The following is a 22,207-nucleotide window of genomic DNA, read 5'->3' on the forward strand; positions in this document are numbered from 1 at the left end:
GCATCCGGTTCCAATCTGCCACTAAATCCAGTCCAGGACTTCCCCAGTGCCTGCCGCAGAGCGTTAGTGGTGGTGGATGCGTGTGTTCCTTCTAGTGGTCCGCCCAGCCTTGACAAGGAGGATGTGCGGAAGTGTGTTATTGTGGAGTGAAATCTACTCACGCATTACTCGACATTGCTTCGTTTGCCTTCTTGCTTTCCCTTCTCTGGTCCTCACTCTAGTTTCCAGGAAGCATGATCCGGCTTTGTTGTGGCACAGCTCTTCCTTTGTGGCGCCTATCTCAGCAGAGCTACCTCGCTGCTCATGGCTGGCTGCTGCATTGGGTTGTATGTTGACCTTATCACAAGCAAGGGTAGCCAAGCAGGCAGAGTTTGTTACCTGCGGAGCTGGAGCGGTGTTTTGGCTGCTGAACTTTGTGCGAAGACTCCAGAGGAGCTACACACAACCTCTACCTTTTTGGCTAGCAGGGACTCGCAGTGTTCCACAGCGAGGTTTTTCTCCCTCCGTGTTACAGAATATGTATACACAGGTGTATATATACAGGTATATACCTCCGTGTCATGGGTTTACTTTGCCACAGCCCTGATCACGAAAAATGAGAGGATGCCTGCTCGTTACGCCGAGGGTGATAGCCTATTGATTCAGTTCTTACTGCCGCAGATCTCGGCCAACCCTCCCCCTCCAGCCTAGCCAGCAGCGCGCACGCCCTTGCGGCCGCCCTTCATCTCGCGATACTCCCTGCCTGCACGGGCAGGATGGAGCGCGTCAGGCCACCTCCCTCTTCCCCGCGCCGGAAGTGAGGAAGGAGCGTGCGCGCCAGAGAGACAGTTGCGGCGATGTCGGCCACGTGCGCCGTGTCCCGTAAAGCACAGCCGCCGCCGCCAGGGCCCCCGGGTGAGAGGGATCCGCCGGCCAAAGCGATGCGCAAGGGATTGCGGCAGGGTCACGAGGAGGAGCGGGAGCAGATGCTGTGGCCAGGAGAGAGCGCCGGCGGCGGGAGTGGCGATCCCGACGTGGAGCAGGCGGCTTCAATGAGCGACGAGCGGCGGAGGCGGCAGCCTCAAGAGCCGAGGGCGTTGGCAGCGGCTGCCAGGGCAGCGACGGTGGAGGAGGAGGAACGTCTGGAGCGGGAGCACTTCCGGAGGATCATCAACGCCTTCCGATACTACGGGTAAGCGGGACCTGCCGCCTTGCGTGGGGGGCCCTGCGAGGGTCACCAGCCTTCTGCTGCGTCCTCTTCTAACCGACCTGCCTCCGCAGGGGTCAGGAACCCGCTGTCCATGCGGGCTGCCCCACCGCGTTCCGGGCGCCTGGCTCCCAGAGCTCCTCGCTCTTCTGTGCGTGCCGTGTCGCCGCCTCCCCCGGTCTGTACTCCGTGGTGAGCGCTGTAGCTGTAGCGGGGTGCAGAACACTGAGTCGGGAAAGGATCTCTGCACCCATTTACTTTCTGCCGATGCACAAAGTGCCCTCAATGTAGTTGTTAGCTAGGAGGCATAAAAGAGGGGGAAGTCTCAAAGTTCAACGCACCTGGAAAGGATGTCAAAGGTCTCCTTTTATACGATAAAATACGCCCAGATACTTGAAGTACTCAAAGCAATAGTAGCTTTTGCTGTCAAAGAAATGAAAAGTGTGTTTCGGTTACTAGGGAAAAATTTGAAAGACGTGTTAATTTGCACAACAATGGAGCTAGACATTTGTTGAGGCAGAAGAAGGGTTCATGGTTCTACAGAAATGAGATAAAGGGAGGCGGCCACCCTACTTTGTATCTGAATCTGTTGAATAGAAGTCGAGATGAAACTCAAAATTGCTGGGTGGAAGGGAGTGGCTGGAAAAAGTCCAGTCCTCTGCAGTGTATTAGTAAACTGTCTGCTGTTATTTTGGGTTTGGGAAGCAGATATGGGATGTAGGTATGCTACATATTTCTGTACTTCAGTTGATAAACCCACACGATGTTTATCGTTATGGGCTGGACCCTTTTTTCAGTATAATACATGCACAATTTTTCCATGGTAGTGAAGTTCTTGAAAGGAGTAGGTGATACTCAGACATTTTAGTCTGCTTGCTGGTTTTATATTTTAGGGTGGTTTGGGGTTTTTGTTTGTTTTCCAGGACTACTATGTGAGCATGAGGTTGGTGTAGTTGACACTTCAATGTCTCTTCTGGACTGAAATCGTGAATGGAGGAGACATCAAAGTGTCATCTACTCTACAATGCCATCTATATTCAGCAACTGAATTCTCTAATTCAGTTTGGCCATGCCAAAGACTTTATGTTAGTACTAGCACAACAACCAACAGTAGTTTACTTACATCAGCAATGTAATCATATCCTCAGGCCTTAGAAACTGGGAACATCTCTCTCAACCTCACGTTAAGCTTTGACATTTGAATTCTTAAGTTTCATTAAATACCTAACAAAAGGACATGATTCAACTCTTCATCTCAGAAACTGAATTAAACTTTCTCTGCCTCAAAGGAATCATAGAATTGTTTCACCTGGAAAAGGTCTTTAAGATCTAGTCCAACCATTATCTAACTACAAAGTCTGGTGGTACACCATGTTCTGTAGCAACGCATATGCATGTTTTAAACACCTCTTATGCCTGTGCTCAGTCAGCTTCCTAAAGTGACAAAGAAAGTTTAGGAAAATCTATTCAGGTCTCTTCAGAGTTTAGCGAGTTAAACAAGTTATGTAAGGCCGGGTGAGTGCTAGAATGAGGTGAGGCCAGAACCTTTCTGGGTAAGAAGGAAGACAGGAAAGGAAGAAACCCAGACTTCTTTTCTTATAGTGGCAGATTTACCTTTTTTGTGGCACTTTTATTTTGGGGAAGTGGAAACTTATTTTTGGTTTAGATCTGTTACATGATCAAATTAACAGTAGTTGCATGTGAGGGGAGTATGCTGATAAAAGAAGGTAGCTTAGTATCTCAGTGTGAATGCCAGGATGCTGATGTGGTCCAGCTGTGACTTCTATGGTTCTTTCAGAAACAACTGAATTTAAGAATCCCTCTTCCCAGTTCACATCTCATAATTTCTGTAGCCAGAGTGTACTACAGCATTCAGCTATTCATTGTGAAACAATCTGGCTGGATTTTAATGAGTTTAGGGGCTGGTTGTTTATTAAATGTTGTAGGTCCACATATTAAGGCAGTAATCAACTTACGCTGGAAAGGAGAGGCTGATGAGGAAACTGCAAGAAAAGACACCCACAGTGATCCTCGTAAATGGCAACATGTTAAAAAGCATGGTGATATAGAACTAGAGCTTAAAACATTTTACCCCAAAAATTATTTGTAGCTTATTCTTAAGTAAAGAATTACAAACTGATCACTTTCTGTACCTAAAGAAAAGAATAATTGTAGTTGGAGCCACTTAGATTGAATTATTTATTACCAGTGTGTGTTTTGCTTCTAAATATCTAAAGTCTTTAAACTTTCTGCTTTTTAGAACGAACATGCATGAACGAGTGAACAGAACAGAGAGGCAGTTTAAATCTCTCCCAGCTAAGCAACAGAGTCTTCTTCCACAATTCCTTCCTCACCTTGACAAGATTCGGAAGTGCATTGATCATAATCAAGAGATCCTGCAGACCATTGTGAATGACTGTGTTCATATGTTTGAAAATAAAGAATATGGAGAAGACGTATGTTAAAATGGACTTTTTCATACGCCAAGATTAAATTCTGTACACTTTAGGATTTTCTACATTTGTTTTTCATACTTCAGGGCTTCAACTTTCTTCCCTTTTGCCTTTGTTTTTCTCCTTTATGACTTCTTGTTTGCTTATGTTTTCTCTGTCTTGCCTTTCATATCTTGTAGAGCTCATGTTTAATAAAAACTATTCGTTGTTAGTCCTTGTAGTTACAGTTAAGAAAACTAACGAGAAGCTGGAAAGGAATAGTTATCAATTACAGTAAAAAAGACTTTTCCCCTCTGGAATTCTGTCTCTAGGCTGGTTACAATTTAAAGCTTTTTTTTTTTTTTTCAGTTAATGATTTGGAGTGTAAGTGGTATTTTCTGTCATACTGTAGGTGTTTACATGTTGCATCATTCTCCAAATCAGTTACGATTTCAGATAGGCCAAGTGTTTTTAATGTTCTTATCTGTAAAAACATTTTCACTACTGACCTGCTCTTTCAGTGTGACATCTCTATGAAACAAATTTGCACTCAGACTTAAAATACTGTCAGAGATGAAAGTAAAGTCCTTTTTGGGGCAGCTTTCATATGAGCTTCTCAGTGTTGCCTCATTAGTGCTTAAAGTGATCCTTTTCCCAGGGTGTGCAGTTCAGCCTCTATACTAGCTACCCTGAATGAGGACTACCAGTTGTGCTCTGCTATGCCATACTGCTGTGTTTTGTTTTGGTTTTTGTTTGGTTTGGTTGGTTGGTTTGTTTTGGGTTTTGCGGTTTGGTTTTGGGTTTTGCAGTTTGGTTTTGGGTTTTGGTTGTGTTTGTTTTGTTTTGATGTGGAGTCTGGTCTCGTGTGCAAACTTGGTTTGTGTGGATTCTGAGCCCTGGTCCCAGGAGTGAGAGCCCAAGTGCTTTATTAGCCAAAAGTCCCAGCAGACCATATAGCATGGCTTTTGTCTGTTTATGATTTGCCTTTTTTTTTAAGACTAAAGATACTTGGTACATTTTTCACTAACTTATCTTTTTTTTTTTCCCCTTTCTAATCAGGGAAGTGGAAAGATTACACCAGCTTCAACATTTGACATGGATAAACTAAAATCCACTTTGAAACAATTTGTGAGAGACTGGAGTGAAGAGGGAAAGCCTGAGAGAGATTCCTGCTACCAGCCAATTATTAGTGAAATTGTAAAGAACTTTCCAAAAGAAAGATGGTAATAGTGTTTTAAGTACTTTTTTTTTTTAAAGTGGGCACACATTGTCGCATTAATCTGAAGTTTTTATAAACTAATGAAAAGATTTGATTTAAAAACACCTAAGTTACTGTGAAAGCAGTGGAATTTGGTTTTTTACTCTAGATTTTTTTTTTTTCTAATACAAGATGTTGGGAAAAAAGCATAATCATAAACATCACAAAACAATATTTTTTTCCTGCAGCTTGATGTAATGGGTTTAGCAGTTAACTTTTCAAGTAAGAGGAATTGCACTCAGTGCTGCACTCAGTGAAGCAAATTTTGCAGTTTAGCAGGTTCTTGATGTGCAAGTGGCACATAAAAGGAAGAATCCCTGTGACCACAGAAAGTATGAATATTGCCCTTTGTGGTGTAAAGAGGAAATAAGACTCTTAACCTCTAGCACGGTTTTATTGCACTAAGAATTTACCCTGAAAGGAATTAATTCTAGCCTTGGTTTCAGACAGATGTTACAAGGCAAATCTGAATAAAGCTTTGGTGCATATATGAGGGTAGCTTTGTAACTGTGTCAGTTTGTTAACATCGCTGAAATAGTCATCAGCGTATGGGGTAATACAAGTGTACTGGTAGAACGCCTGAAGATACTACTACTATAAGAATTCTGTGTGGGAAAATTTGTGAATTTTGTGTACTCACAAATGTGCAGGTCCGAACTTAGGTTTGATATAGCTAGGTGTTAATGTGAGTTTTCTTCTCACTAATTGCTAATAATGCATTTGTACCACTTTGAAAATACCTTCCACTAGGTATCTTTTCATTTTCATTAGTAAAGACTGTTAGTGGCAGAACGTGGTGTGGACATGGTTGCTTTGTCTTTTGCCTTGTGCTAACTTACCTCAAGGTGGGTGTAACACTAAAGATGTTTTATCTGAAGGTAAACTTTGTGCAATTGTTTTTTTAGTGTTAATAGTGCCTTACACAATTCAAAAATGCATTAAATGCTACATGTACCTCTTGTATGCAGGAAAAGTCATAGTTTTGAAAGTCATCTTTTAAATGTTTGTGGTAGCAGCTCACCTTCTTCTTTGTATGCTAGTTTTTAAAGCATTTCCATTGTGGGGGATGTAACTTACCTTAACAGATACATGACTTTAATTGGAAGTCTTGACTTTTACACTTAGCATCAAGAATCTGTTTTAGAACCTCCATTTTGTATTAGGACTCAACATGTGGTAGCATATCTGGTGAATCGCAAGTTCATGGCTGTGGCTTCTTTACCAGGAATTCTGTTCACTGTTTTCAAACACACCTAACGTGGTAGTGCTTCTCTCCCTGCTGTGATGGTTCTGAAATACCATTTTGGGGGTTTTTGCCTTTATTGAAATCTCAAAACATCACTGTAGAGATCAAACATCCCTATTACAATTTGTAGTTTGTCAAATGAAATTTTTCTTTTTAAAATGTGTATTATGTACATACCTATTTAAAAGTTTAATATTAATGATCATTATGGATCTGTTCTAGCTTTTATGTAAATTTTCTCTGTTCACTTGCTGTTACATAGTGTAATCTGCTTGCTCTTTTACATAGTGACCAGAGGCTCTCCAGGTATACTTACCTCTTTGAGGAGAGAAGCAGAGTCATTTGGAAGCGCCTGTTCTCTTTCTTTATATTATAAGGCCTAACTGGCAATTCCACTTCACTCTTATGTGAGAACTTCCCTGGCAGGGCAGCCTGGGTGGTCAGTCTGGTTCATTTATTAGAATGTTGGAAGGGGGTGGTTGTTTAAGTTTGAAGGTGTGGATAACTGAGCTGACCATAGTTAAGCTATTCTGGCTGGTTTGTATAATGCATGCAGAGTCCTTTTCCTACAGAGAGTTCTAGCTTTGGGTGATAATGTGAAAAAACAGCTTGTGGACAGAACCTCAGTGTAGCTTTGCATTTCTTTAGAGTTCCCTTTTCTAGGACAGAGTACTGAAGTTTCCTGTGATGATGAAATCAAAGTGCTACAGAAAAAGTGTATTTTTAACACTGGGTGATGTTTGTCTAGAATCGTAGAGTAATAGAATCATTTTGATTGGAAGATTGGTATTTAAGATCATCGAGTCCAACCATTAACCTAACACCACTAAAACATGTCCCCAGGTGCCATGTCTGTACAACTTTTAAGTACCTCGAGAGGTGGTCACTTACCTACTTCCTTGGGCAGCCTATTCTGCCCAAGGAAGTGCACTATTGGGCAGTGATTGACAGTCCTTTCAGTGAAGATATTTTTCCTAATACCCAACCTAAACCTGCCTTAGTGCATCTTGAGGTCTTTTTCTCTTGTCCTGTCCCTTCTTACTTGGTGAGAAGAGACTGATGCCCATCTTACTACAGCCTCCTTTCAGGTAGTTTTAGAGGGTGATAAGGTCTTCCTTCAGCTTCCTTTTTTCAGACTAAACAACACTAGTTGCTTCAGCTGCTCCTTATAGGAAAGGACTTGCTCTCTCAACCCTTGACAAGCTGTGCTGCTCTTTAGACATACTCCAGCACCTCGATATCCCTCTTGTAATGAGAGACCCAAAACTGAACCCAGTATTCAAGGTGTTTCTTCACCAGTACCTGTTACAAGGGCATGATCACATCTCTGGTCGTGCCGACCGTGCTGCTCCTGATAAAGGCCAGGATGCTATTGGCTGCCTTTGCTACCCTGGCACACTGCAGGCTCACATTGAGCTATCAATCCATACCTGCAGGTCCTTTTCTGCCAGGAAAAGATCTTAATGTATTTTGCATTGTAAAAGATTGAGAAATACTTTAAATTTAAAACTGTCATACAAGTCGCCATTTACTTTTTAATGGCTTCAATGGAATTGCACATTCAGGTTTTCATTACTGTTATTTGTTAATGTTATTAATTCCATGCATGGGAATAATTAAAAAAAAAATTGAATTTTTGAGACTATTCACAAGTCACACTACATGCATGCATGTGTTGTGTTATTGCTCTTTGCAAAATTGTCCTGTATTTGTTCTGTTAGTATGCAAAGGAGAAGAGGTGAAGTGCTTTATATGCTTGCTCTTCTGGGAAGCAGAAGATACACAAGCAACAGCTGAAAGCAGCTGTGAATTACAGTGGTCTTGTGAGTAGACACTATTATCTTGTGTTTCAGTCCAGTCTTCTGACAAGACTGTCACCTAAAAATAAAGATGTCAAAAAGCTGTTCTGCTTCCCATTTTGACTCAGAAATAATTCCTTCTTTCTGATTGGCTTTAACACGGAATCTGTTACCAGGACAACAAAACAGTTTTAAATGAAGTCACATGAGATAAGGTCTTCCTGAAGAACTGGTACATTCCTGCATTATTCATGTTGGCATTTGTCTTCCAGCTCATGGGGTCTCTATAATATTATCTGCCTTTTGATGAAACCATTTACATTTCTTCGATCTGAATGAACCACTGTCTTATGTAGGAGAAAACAGTAAAACATGGATACATTTTTGTTTCTTGATGGGATGTTTCATTAAAGCATTTTTATGGGGAAACATTTTAAGTTGAAAATCTAAACAAACACACCAATGTACTATTTTTTTCTAATTCCCCTTTTGTCACATTGATTTTCTTTCACTTACTACTGTTTCCCTACATGTAAGTGGATGTGAAAGGTGATCATCAGCTCTTCTCCAAAAGGAATCAAAGAAATAGTTAACTTTTTAGTTAATTAATATTTAATGGCCAAGAACAGTAACCTTAGGTATTTTCTCAAAACTCTCATTCATTAACGTGGCCTTTGGAACCACTTAAAATTTAAATACATCATTCTGTCCATCTACTGATGCATTTTCCAAGGTTCTCGCAGGATAGCCCAAAAGAAGTCACCAGAGCTTATTTTCCTTCTTATGTGAAGAACATAGTTTATTAATCCTAAGCCTGAACTGGGCTATACTTCATGCATGTACTTGGTCGTGTTTATAGTTGTCATAAAATCTCTATACAATTTTATTTACCTTATGTGTAAAGAAACATCTTGCAGGAGTTTTAAAGTAATCAAAAATTGTCTTTAAACTTTGCTTGAAACATTGGATTTAAGTGCAAGTTGTAACTTCAGTATTGCTGCAGTCCACTGAATGCTTTGCAGGGCTTGACATGAAGCATGTCAACCTCAGTTGCTGAATTTGGAGAATAGTTCTTCAAATAATTGTGCTTTTTAACTCCCTTTATTTGAGAAGTAGTCAAAATAGTCTTTTTTCAGAGATTTTATTTTTTTAAATATGGTGAAAGTGAAATAATGAAAAATACTAGACTGAGAATTGGACCTGTTTACTATCTAAATGCACAAGCATTACAGAAGTAAGATATTGGGAAAGGAGGAGTCCCACAGTCTGATTTTATGCCTCTCTTCTGTGTGGGCTGTATATTTCTTACCACTTCCTCTTATTAGGTGACATTGAATTGCAGTGCTCAGTTTATGAAAATTAGGTTTTTGTTTGATCACACACTAATTTTTCTTGTGATGTGCTGGAGTTTTACCACTTTGGCACCATCATTTTTTTGTTAAACTAAAGAGCCATAAAAATAAGAACCCTCTATTTTTATCATGTATATTTATTCCATTAAAATAGTACACTAGTTAAAATCTTCATTAATGGCAAATAAATTCCTAAAAGCTGAAAAATCTATCACACTACAAAATGTAGGGTAATAATGGCATGACAAATTTTAGTTATTTCTCATGCTTCTTCACTATCTTTTTAGGAGACTGATGCAGTTCCAATAGTTGAGCCAAACTACCACACAGCCCTCCTTCTCTGCTCCCCACACCTGTCACATTAGAAGGCCCATATTTCTTCCCTGTTGCTCCACATTTTTTTAATGCACGCTTGTGGGTACCTAATTATGTCCTAATCAATGCTAGATATGTGTCATACTACTGGCTAGTTGAAGGCTGGTTTCACTGGATAGACTTTGGGTTATTACAAGTTACCACAGTTCAGGAGTTGGGGTTTTTTTATTGTCTTTGCTCTTGCTGCAATTGCATACCCACCAAAGGAAAGCAGGTTTTTCTAGCCTCCTAAATTACCTTGTGACTGTAGCCATTAAAAATGTAGTTTCTGTGCAATTACACATTTTTATCTGTTCTAATTATTCAGAAATTAGCATAATATACTGCACTGGAATGCTCCCACTGCCACTAGTTGTAGCTTTTTTTTTTTTTAATTCACCAGCAATTTGTCACTAATGATTCTTTTTACGCCTAGAAAAGCATAAAGATATTTGTACTGGTTTGGGCTGTTTTTGATAGCGGGACGCTGTCAAAAATACTGGGTTTTTTTGCATTGTTTGCAATGTACCTAATTTCTCTAATTATCGATCTTAAAAAATGTACCCTACTAACTCTGTGCTCTGTATGCTCAAACAAAATCAGTGACCGGCACCAGTCCCTAGCAATTCACATGAGAAGGATAGATAGAAATTAAACAGCTAACAAGTTTCCAGGTAGACTAAAATCTCTTTAATAGAGGTGCAAAGGAAAGAATAGTTAAAATCATCTATTTTCTTGGGGAGAATTGGAAGAAATTACGACAGAGATACAAAAGCATTATGTCGTGAATAAAAAATTATGCAAGACAATTACAATTTCTGATCAACTTGCTTGATTGTTAGAGGCTTTATTTTAGGATGAATAAAGGTGCAGATTTCTAAATGTGATGGCACCTGCATATCTACTTGCTAATCGGTTTAAGAAGAGTCTTTTCTACGCAATGTGTGATACTCTTGGAAGTTGTGTAAGGCTTTTCAACCCACTTGTAGAAGTGTCCACTTGTAGAAGTGTCCACATGTAAGTGCAAAAATCTGTGTAGAGTTAATCTAAATATATAATTTTAAAACTTAAATTGTAAGAAACTTAAGAAATAGGTTAGGTTAGAAATACACATGGAATGATAGTGTATCACTTGGAATAGAAAACAATGTAAGATTGAAGTTTTTCTAGCTCCACCCAGGAAGTGTGGACCTCATCCTTCTGGGTCTATATTTAAAAAAAAAAAAAAAAAAATCATTTTGAGCAAATAGTTTTCCCCTGAATTCAATGGCTCCCCCCCCTTTTTTTTTTCTCCCCTCCCCAGTAGGACTTACTGGCTAGCTTTCTTCTGGCTTTCCTTGTAGAAGAGAAGTAAAGAGAACCAGTGCTTTACAGGGGTGCTCTTAAGTAGTAGTAAAGGCTTGTTTCCTGCGTCTCTTGTTCAGAAAGCAAAGAATCTGGAAGTCTAATGCAATGGAAGTGAGAGTCAGGAATGAGAAGTGGTTTATTTTCCATTTGGGAGGCTTAAGATACAAAAGATACTGCTGAAACGGCTTTGTTAGTTTGTGTGGCCTTTTAGAAAATAATGATTTCTTTTGGTTTTGGGTAATAGTGTTCAGAAATGTCCTACTTTTCCGATTCTACGTTCATCATCATTCTTACGCAGCATGCTAACTCGAACCCTTTTTGGCATCCTGATTTTTTAATCTATTCAAAGGATTCACATTTTGCCTTCTTTCATCATATGTCTGGAAGTGATGATTTCCACTTCCTTCCATTATTTGCATATATTTATATGACACACATGTTTTGTCTTTGGACGTGCAAAACCAAGAGTAGTTGGAGTGTTCACTTGGGTTTTTTTGGTATATGAAATTATGAAGTTCATGATTTGAAACTGTAGAATTACTTGGTTTTAGAAGTATGCTTTCAGTTTGGGTTTTTGTTGGTTTTTTTATGACTGAAGGCTAGATGCATTGTGATGAAAATCTAATGGCTAGAATATGTATATATTGCCTTTTCTGGCTGAAAGAAAATTTTGAGATCCTTAGCTGTTGAACTTGAGAGACAGGAGAAGTTTTTGTAGACATCATTAGAGACACACTGCTGGATATCATCTCATAATCTTGATGCCTAGTTACGGGAAGTGAATGGTTAGAGAACTGCAGTGTACTTTGATTTGGGAAATCTTACAGCATTTCCAGTGAAATCAGCTGACAGCATATATAGAACCCATAGTTGCTGAGAAGGTAACAACTATTAAGTTTCTTAGAGATTGAACTGACAATCAGCTTTTGGAAGTTCTGGTTTTGTGTCTCTGGTGTCAAAATACTTGTTTACTTATTACTTTGCAACTAAGAAGATTTATAGAGTATTTAATATTTATCAGTAGACCTCACAGACAAATAAATTGTGCTATATCTTAATGTTCTTTCCTTGATTCATGTAAGAGATTTTTATCTTGACGACTGTAAAAGTTTCCAGGAGGAAAAAAAATTGTTCTGTAATTATGCTCTGTATTCTGAATGAGGGTTATATATATTTTTTTGAGTAATTTCTGTGAATTATTTTAACTGTATATTTAATTAATTAGATCAGAACTGGCTCAGTTTGAATTTAAAAGTATAAAGTCATACTGAAAATACATTATAGTGTCTAAGTATATGCGTGAAAAATGTTTAACTGGACCTCTGTAAGTTTTGTTAAGAGGTATCAGATAAAGACTTAACTATTATTTTTGTTCTGTTGCAGGGATTTCTCCAAAGTTAATATCCTGGTACCTGGTGCTGGGCTAGGTAGATTGGCGTGGGAAATAGCTATGCTCGGTTATGCTTGCCAAGGAAATGAATGGAGCCTGTTTATGCTCTTTTCTTCTAACTTTGTACTCAACAGGTACATAGTTTATGTTTTACTTGCTGACTGGTATATCTAGGCAGGCAAAATCCTAAATAAGAAAAACATGAATAAATAGAATTTACAAGAATAGGTTTGTAAGTCCTAACATAGGACACACAACTGCTTTTTAGAATGTTTTAATGAAAAAAGAAATCAGTGGGATAAACGGGGGAGGAAAGCATTGTATCTGAGTCATTAAAATAATATCAGGAAGCATGACTTGAATTATGAGACTTAAAATCTCTAGATTGTACCACAGATTTTCTGCATAATCTTGAATGGATTTTGAAATGTATTTCACATCCGTTTCTGTAAAATGCACACCTGTCTCACTGGCATCAAATGCAGAGGAGTTAATATGTGCATGTTACCTAATGGTTTTGATTAGTAACAGAGGAAACCTGTTAAAGGAAATGTTAACATTCCACGCTAAAATTTTAGGCTCCATTTTACAAAAAAAACCCCACCCACTGATGAACACTAAATTATTTCTTAAAGCTAGTGGCTAAAATAACATTGTTAATAGTTCTACAGTTACACTGAAATACACATTTGATTGTAGTAAATTTCACTGTGTAGGTTTAACTTAGAATGACACTTCTGCGTTTGTTATTCTGTCGCTTGCATTGGAAGTTTTCATAGTGAACTTGTTAGAGGACAGAAGATTGCATATGCAAATGTTCTTCTAAGAAAGAGGGTGGGAAGGTGGGCAATTATGAAATAGATTTGGGGGAGTTGGTACCAAGTTCAGAGCAAAAAAATTTGGCAGTTCATTCTTCAAGTTTAAGTGATACACCTTTACTGAAAACACCTAAGCTGTTTTCATGTAACCTATATTATCATGGTGTTTTGGAGCCCTGTTTGTAGTCTGTCCACAGTGGACTGTGGTGATTTTTAAATCTGTTACAGCTTACTCTGCAAAAAACAAGAGGAAAACACTACTATGGCTGCTGCATATCTGCTTAAAACAGTAATGGTCAATGTAATGGAAACAGATATTTGCTAGAGGCTTATTTATTGTTTTTCTTCTATCACTCTTAAATGACTCTCATCTAGTGGTAAAACTGCATATTTCAGTTCAATTTATCTAACGCCTTGCAGCTCATGAAAGGAGGCCACATTCTACTGCTTTACTGGCTCTTAACACTCTGCAACTTCTGAAATTATTCAAAGCGACTTAAAAGTATTCATTCACCATTGTTGGGAGTACTGGCCAGCTATCATAATGTTTCAGATGTGAAAGTTAACTTCACCCTTACCTATCTTTGACATTTTCATCTTTCTTAAATATTGAATCTTTGGCCTATATGTGAAATTCTGAAGCTCCATGCTGAACTTACGACAGAAATCATTCTTTGCATCTAATGCTCATGTGGTGTTTCCTATTTGTGTAAGCTATTTAGTAAAGAAATGTATAAGCATTAGACTTACTGATAGCGTTAGATTTTAGACAGAAAAATTGAGTGTTGCTCAGCTGCTGTAATCTTCAGTTTGCTGGGCAAGTTACCAGTTGCAAGTTTCCTTTTTGGCCTTAAAGAGATACTGCTAATATGACTGAATTTCAGTCAGTTCAGTTAAGTCCAAGCATTCCTTTCTGAAAGATCTAACTGTAGGCTTGGGATGTTCATTAAGATTCTAGGGACTTTGGGGTCTTCATTTTAGTCTCAAGTGGTTGTTTCCAGTTAGCTTTTAAAATGGACCTGTTTGCTTTCCTGGAACTGGAAGAAATGGGAATGATTAATAGAAGCTCAAAGTACTAGTTAAGGAAGATTGTTAAGAAAGAAGAATTTTGTTAATTATTTTTATTAATAATTTTGTTAATTATTTGTGATCTTCATTGATTTTTGTTTCCATTTGATAAACACATGAGAATTCTGCTAGCACATATTTACACTTTCTCTGACCTTGGTTTATCTCTAGGAAGACAAAGTACTGTCCTGAGTGTCAAGCCGACTACTACGGTGGGCTCCTAGATGGAGTACAGTGACTTAAGTCTTCTGTGAATAAAGTAGTATCTGCTGACTTTTACACATAAACTTAATTCTCTTAAATTGTGAACTTCTGTTACTGTGGTTAAAGTTGCATAACATGATATATAGAGCGTGTCAAGGTGTATCTGTGTTTGGTCACTATAAGCATTTGAAGTTAATTAGAAACTAATTACTCCATTGAAGAAGCTTTGATTTGAAAATAAAGTTACCCTGGAACAGTTAAGCTACAATGACTCCAAGGCTGCTTCAGTCCTTGTATGGGAAATTGTGCTTTTTCTTGTGTGGGTAAGGTTCTTATGGCTGGTGCATTTTTCTAGAGTTCACGTGCGTTACAGATATAATGACATGTGACAGAAGCGATCGTTGGTGATGTATAGAGACACTTCATGTCTTAAATGTTTTGCAAGAGCAAAAACTGTGAAAAGCGTAATTCGTTTTTCTTGGCTCTGGAAGGCATACTAAAATATTCAGGCAATTGATCCCCACAGGACATGTGTTACTCCTCTTCAACATCTGACAGAAGGGGAAACAACACTAGGATGGTATCTGTGTGGAGAAGCCAGGATCAGCTAGTTGCTGACTTGCTGTTTTCTGCGGTTGGAGGTTCAGAACACAAGGTTCAGAACACAAGGTTCAGCAGCCTTGTGCCAACAGCCAGCCCTTCAGTAGCAGTAATCTGACTTAACAAATATTTGAGAAAGTTCAGTTGAAGTAATATAAAATCACTTTCCAAATCAGAGTACAGTTAGTTTAAAAGGCTTTAATTAATACCCAAAGAATTCATGCTTAATTGGATATCTTTACATTCTGCAAAGAATGTAATTTTGGATAAATCTTAACACTTTGGAAGGCTGCTTAATTGTATGTGTGCTTGCCCATGAATGCCTTAGAATGAAAACAAGTCAAGCATTTTATTTATAAATCAGTGGTAAGAATTGAGATTTAACCTACCCATCTTTTCTAGAACCATCTTTTTGACTGAATATTGAACAGGAAATTCCATGCCCCTATGGGAAACAGTGGCATGCACCACATTTAATTAAAGGTGTTTTATAACATGCATCACATTTTCTTGGAAGGAGGGGAGGAATTGTACAGGAGTGCAGTACTTTTTGAAGTATAAATTATAGAATCTGGAAAGGTAGATTTTTCAAGCTTCAGTATGGAGAGGGAATTAATTTTGGAACTGTTCAAAAGATTACACGAATAGCCTTCTTGCTGGGGCAAAAAAACCCCAGGGAGGTGTGTTCCTTTATAGCTTAGAAAAAAATTGAACCTACTCAAGGTTTGTTGGGTGGGGTTGGGTTTTTTCATTGCCTTTGGTGATATTTTCATTGTTAAGAAAAATATTCTGAGGACAGTACAAATTGACTGGGAACATCAGTAAAATGCTGGGAAGGTTAGCACTCAGCTTTTGTTGGCCAACAAGGTGGGATTGTTTCATTGTTCTTACAGCTGAGTTTTGGTTGATTTGCTAAGAAAATGATGCCCATGTTACCAGGGCTTTTTCCCTGCTATTTTTTTTTGCCTTTGCCTGACTGCATATATGTGATTTGTTTATTCATGATGTATGGAGACAGTTGGTGAGCACACTGTAGTGCTGCTCACATACAAGTTGGGTTTGGTTTCGTATTTTTTGTTTTGCTGATAAAATTAAATATACCTATGACATGAAGAAGGTAAAAGATGTTAGTTCAAAGACCACCACTACCACAGATGTTTACTATCTACCAACCAAAAGAATGCACTTTGTATAACTCTCAGACTGCCTGTAATTTATGAACTGTTTGTGTCTTACGGGGCAGATGTATTCTCTGTTCTCTCGAAAATAAAATAGCTTAATTTTTAAATTACAAACTGATTTTAGTGGACTGTGGGAGAAGCTACTTTTAGTATTTTAATGCTATGCATGAACACTTTTTAACATAGGAGTTGAATTAGTTGATCATATCAATCCAAAAATTTTATTTTACAAAGAAAAGTTAGCATAATTGCAACACTACTACACTTTGCAAAATGTTACGTATTTACTAACAGCATCCTTTCAGTTAGCATCTGAAAAATGCTTTTGTTTTGCTATGCTTCAAAATCCCTATGAATACAGTTCAGAAAAGACAGAAAAAAGTCTAGAATGAGAACAGATACTTCCAATAAAATTAATGGAACCAATGTTACTTACTATCTTTGTGGTGTTTTGTTTTGGTTGGTTGGTTGTTTCCATAGGGAAAAAAAACGCTCCAGAAAGGCTTAGCGTCACTGTCTATAATAAATCATAAATTTCATTAATCTTATAAAAGAATCTTGATAATTTTCTTTTCAGTGGTGAAAAAATTCAGGGGAAATGGTAAAATATGTGTGGAAAAAACCTAAATGACAGGCTTTTGTTTGCTGATAATTTGTGTGTCTGAGTAAGAGTGGTGGGTTTGGTTTTGGGTTTTTTGGGCCATAGATTGACAATTTAAGCTTTTAAGAACTAGTTAAAAATCCTTTAAAAAAACTTTAAAAAAGGCTTTTGTAAGAACTTATAAAAAAATCCAGTGAAAATCTCTAGATAATAGACAAGCAATTAGCCAAAACTGAATTTCTGCTGATTTCCCTATTTTGCAGATGCTCTAAAATTAACTCATGTAAGCTTTATCCCTGGATTCATCAGTTTAGCAATAACAGAAAATCTGCAGATCAAATACGTCCAATTTATTTCCCTGATGTTGATCCTCACAGTCTTCCTTCCGGTTCAAACTTCTCTATGACAGCAGGAGATTTTCAAGAAATATATTCTGAGTGCAGTGAGTAAACACAAACTTTTGGGCTATCTGTGTAACCGTATCTCAAGAGTATGTGTTAGGGAACAGTTAATTATGGGTAGGAAGGGTATTCTATCTACAAGCATTAAACAAAAAGTACTAACTGTAGAGAGTTGTTCTCATTCAAAACGTTTTTTGTAGTTATAAAAAAAATACGGATACCTGCTTGCCTAAAGATCTTAATTGCAGTAGTCTTCTTCACAAAAAGACAGCATAGTAGTGTTATGGAAAGATTTACATGATATAGAAAAGTGGTATTAGAAAAATTTAGTGTGAAAAAAGAAAATTTTTTTTTTGTTGATTTATTTCCTATTTTGAAAACAAAGCAAACCGTTTCCCTAGTAGTAAATTTTAAATTATTAGAAAAAATACATACTTATTGATTGACAATAGAAAATATTGCAGAGGCACATTCAAGGAATGATAAACATGAAAAAACAGACCTATGTCTGTCAGTACAAATAACTTTTGGTAACAGTTGTGCTGTCTTCAATGCAGCTACAAAGTAATGTTTTATGACAAACCTAGTACTAATTTAACCAGCAGAAGACTGTTACTTAGTGCCTGCTGTACCGATTACATATTCAGAATTTCATAAAGGGTAGCACTTAGTTCTCCTCTTTGTAGTCTACTATTCTAATATATGCTGAGTGAGTACTTTTCGCTTATGCAGTATTGGATTATTACCTCCAACATCTGTTTTCTGTTTCCACCTTCTTGTCTGTGCTGGACCCAAACCCATTTTTCACTAGGATTACATAGCTATTGGCCTGCCCGTTATTCTGCAGCTAAACTTCCAGATAGTTTCTTGCAGGAGCCTTCTTTATAGTTGCTTAATTTCCTAAAAGGTCTGTCTTAGAGTAGCACATCTGATACTCACATAAATTAAGACTTTTTAATTTATTTTTATTTACAAAAATAAAACTGCAATTTCAAGGATGCATGTTTAGAGAAAATCAGAGAGGCTTGTGCTTTAAAAAGTAGACTTTAAAATATACTGTTTGTTAAATTAACTAGTAAAAAACAGCTAGAGAAATACTCAGATACTGAAAAAAAAAGTTTTAAAGCTGTGTGATTTGTGAAGGTGCACTTTAGTGTACAGACTTGAATAGCTGTAGATATTAGAGGCCCAAAATCACAAGGCATTTTTTTAATCTGTATTTTTAACAGTGATGGTAATGAAGTTCATAGCACACTTGGGCTTTAATTTATATAAAATGTTTTAATATTTAAATTTTACAGTATATAATACAGAGAGATCTCATATATTGTATATGAATAACTTTATAAAATATGTAAGTGATAAATATGTATAGTATTTTAGAGTCTGCATGCATATATACAGATACATATATATGTCACATGAACCCAGACATTTGTTGTTAACATAAAGTGAAATATTTTATTTACTGGTAAATAGAAGTAAGAAACTTCAGTTGTGTGTTGAGGGGTAATGCTGACTGTATAAAGAAATACTGAGCTTAAATGATGAATTTTTATAGAGGTAGAAATGTGGAAACTAATCTCTGTATACTTCACTCTTTTTATGCAGATACGTGGGACTGCATAGCAACTTGCTTTTTTATAGACACAGCACATAACGTTATTGATTACATTGATACTATATGGAAAATACTAAAGCCTGGAGGAATATGGATAAATGTAGGCAAGTGTGACCAACCCCTCTTCCTATTAGCCCTGACTTACAGGCATCTAGTACTTGGAAATATTTGTTAGGATGGATTTGTCTGTGCTGAAGATTCTGTAGAGCCAGAAATATCTAGAGCTTGGAAATTATCTCAGATGTTCAGAGCATGTCCAGATGTTTGTTACTTAGAGCGAACACCACATGATTCTTAAAGAGAATTAAGTCTTCCCAGTGGCATCAAACATTTGTTATTTGACAGATGTAATGTCTTACATTCTTTTTTTGCTGTTTTTCTAAGAAAACAATGTGTTCTTTGTGTACATCTTTGCATTTTTTTCTTATCTCTTGTCTGGTTTGTATTGCACTTCTAAGCAGAGTCTTCGGGATTAAGATTTATGTATGTCTTGGCTCAAAATAAAAGATACAATTTAAGTCTTCCATGGTGAATGAATGTGGCAGACAAACTCAGGAGTTAATGATTTTGTATAGGATAAACTGGTCAATCCCTGGTCAGTTGGTGGCTAGCCATCCTGGTTAGTCACAGAAGTCAAGCAGAGCTCCTTCCTTGTGTTCTATAGGGGCAGTAGTGATGCAGAACTGAAGAAAGTTTAAGGGAATGACCCTTCATTGTTAAATAAGTAGCTGAACTATCTTATTTTCATTTTGCATTGACTCTGAAATTCTTTATAAAAATCATATTCGCATGAAGAATTACTTCGTCTGTATTTGAACATGAGTATGGCTATAAATACTCTTTGCACTTTAGCATGTGTTTTGGATTTTTAAAGCATGTTTGTCTTTTTGATAGGCATTTCTGTTGTATCTTTGTACTCTAGGTCCTCTCCTTTACCATTTTGAAAACTTGGGAAATGAACTTTCTATAGAATTAAGCTACGAGGACATAAAAAACGTTATACTGCAATATGGATTCCATATAGAGGTAAGAAGATGCTCTTAGTCTGCAATGAGTAGAGTATTGGTATAAACAAGACAATCTGCTTTGAATATATGCTTACTTTAAATGTAGTTTGGCATATATTAATAACTTGTAGGAAAATTAAATGTGTGTTGCAAATTATTTGCTTTTGTCATGTTTTTTGAAAAGTGTATAGATGGTCCTTGAAATCTAGCAATTTCTTTCTTAAGAGAAATACATCATTCTTGTAGAGAAAGTGTTTTGAAAGCTGCTGCTTTTTTTTCAGGTGGAGAAAGAATCTGTACTGTCAACTTACACTGTGAATGAACTTTCCATGATGAAATACTACTATGAATGTGTGTTGTTTGTGGTGAGAAAACCAGAATAAAAGTGGTCTATATAGGTTAATCAGAAAACAATATTGACTTGAAAGCTAGAAATAAGAGTAAAATGGACTGGCTGATGTCTGGACACAACCTCAAATCAGTGGTGCCTTCTTATTCCTTGCAGGATTTAGATAGTGTCTATTTTCTTAATATCTCTGTTGCTATCTGGACATGTACTATGCCATGCATATTTGTAATATACTTGTGGAAATAGAGGAAGAAATGTTCATATACACTGTCTTTGTGCTTTGGAATGCATCAAGAATAAAAGCAAAAAACTTTTCTTGAGAATAAAATGTAATGTGTGCCATAAATAGGCTAATTATTTGCATATGCTGCATTAATTTTCATAGATTTTTAAGTATTTTCTTTTTTTCGATTTTCTGATGTTAGGAATGCATGGAGGTGCTTACTGTAATAGCTGTATCACTTTTAGGGGGAAGTATTTCTAAATCTAAACATACACTTAATTATGAAGTCTGAAAGGGTTGGAAAGTGATGAAGTTGTTCTTGACAGGTGTCAGAATTATTAGAGCATTTTCTGTGGAACTAAAGCAAAGTAGATTATTATACAAATTCTCATCTTTGACTGTATCACTGCTACCAATTCAATCCAAACACAGAACCTATAGGCAACTTGAAATACAATGCGAAAGCAGACTGGTCAGTGAAAAAAAAAGTAGCATGTTATGGAGAGGCATCATGTTAAGCTCTGTTCAGGAATAACACCAATTTTGATTAAACTCTTAGGGTTGAAACTCAAATATGTTAGATCTGTTGCCATCTTAAAATACATTTGGTTCACCTACTTACTGCTTAGGCCAAATTAGTGAAGCGGTATTTTTTTGTTAAACATTAACAGCTCTCTTCTGTTTTTTAAAGCTGGTGGCATAGCTGAGCTATCCATGCCACAAGTAGGTAGTGCAATGGGAAAACATCCTGTTTCTTGTGGGGGATTGGTGTAGGGAGGGAGTTACATGTGAATATTATGTGCTGTTAATCTCATCATTTCTACCTGAGTCAGTATAGGCAGGGCAATTGGTAGAATATTTCCTTGTAGTTTCAGGCACTTTACCATTGTGACTTGGTGACCTCTTGGTTCCTTATCATAATTTTGTTTTCCCTAGTAGACGTAGTTTAGGTAAATATTTAATCTACAAATCCTAACACTATACAAGAGGCTGAATCCCTTCTTACTTAGAAGTACATGAGAAAAACAATAATCACTGTGCTGAGAGGAGATGTCATGCTAGCCATTTCACTTTGGACATACATTTGTTACCTTTGGTGCCATTTAAATTAAGTTTTAAAAATTTTCTTTAAAATAGAAAAAGAATATGATAAGGAATCAAGAAGGCTTTCATAACTGGTCATAGTGGCACTGGACAGCAGCTCGTTTATTTCCTATTATTTGTCTGCCCATGCACCAAGATGTGTGGTGTACTCACTTGAGGGAAGGGATGCCATCCAAAGGGACCTTGACAGGCTTAGGAAATGGGCCACTGCAAACTGCGTGAGGTTCAACATGTCAAAGTGCAAGGTCCTACACCTGGTTTGGGCCAATCCCAGGCACAAATATGAACTGGGTACAGAGTGGGTTGAGAGCAGCCCTGAAGAGGAGGACTTGAGGGTATTGATAGACGACAAGCTCAACATAAACTCATGCAGCTCAGAAGGCCAACAACATCCTAGGAGTGTGGCTGGCAGATCAAGAGAGGTGATTCTTCTCCTTTACTCTGCTCTTGTGAGACCCCACCTCGACTACTGCATCCAGTTCTGGTGTCTCCACAGTAAGAGAAACATAGATTTGTGGGAACAAGTCCAGAGGACGGCCACAAAGATGATCCAGGGGCTGGAACACCTCTGCTATAAGGATAGGCTAAGGGAACTGGGATTGTTCAGCCTGGAGAACAGAAGACTCCTGGAGGATCTTGTAACTGCCTTTCAGTGCCTGAAGGGAA

At 37.5% G+C, this 22,207-nt stretch overlaps 1 protein-coding gene across 1 annotated transcript; it reads left to right on the forward strand.

Annotated features, from left to right (window-relative positions):
- The first annotated feature begins 836 nt into the window (after positions 1 to 836).
- CARNMT1 (carnosine N-methyltransferase 1) lies at positions 837 to 20,248 on the forward strand. The gene is made up of 8 exons (XM_054397368.1): positions 837 to 1,171; positions 3,447 to 3,642; positions 4,678 to 4,841; positions 12,358 to 12,498; positions 17,100 to 17,278; positions 18,849 to 18,962; positions 19,781 to 19,884; positions 20,147 to 20,248. Exons 1-8 carry the CDS (start codon positions 837 to 839, stop codon positions 20,246 to 20,248), a joined length of 1,335 nt encoding a protein of 444 aa, XP_054253343.1.
- Positions 20,249 to 22,207: the final 1,959 nt, after the last annotated feature.

The sequence above is a fragment of the Indicator indicator genome, chromosome Z (assembly GCF_027791375.1).
Source record: "Indicator indicator isolate 239-I01 chromosome Z, UM_Iind_1.1, whole genome shotgun sequence".
Classification (NCBI taxonomy): domain Eukaryota; kingdom Metazoa; phylum Chordata; class Aves; order Piciformes; family Indicatoridae; genus Indicator; species Indicator indicator.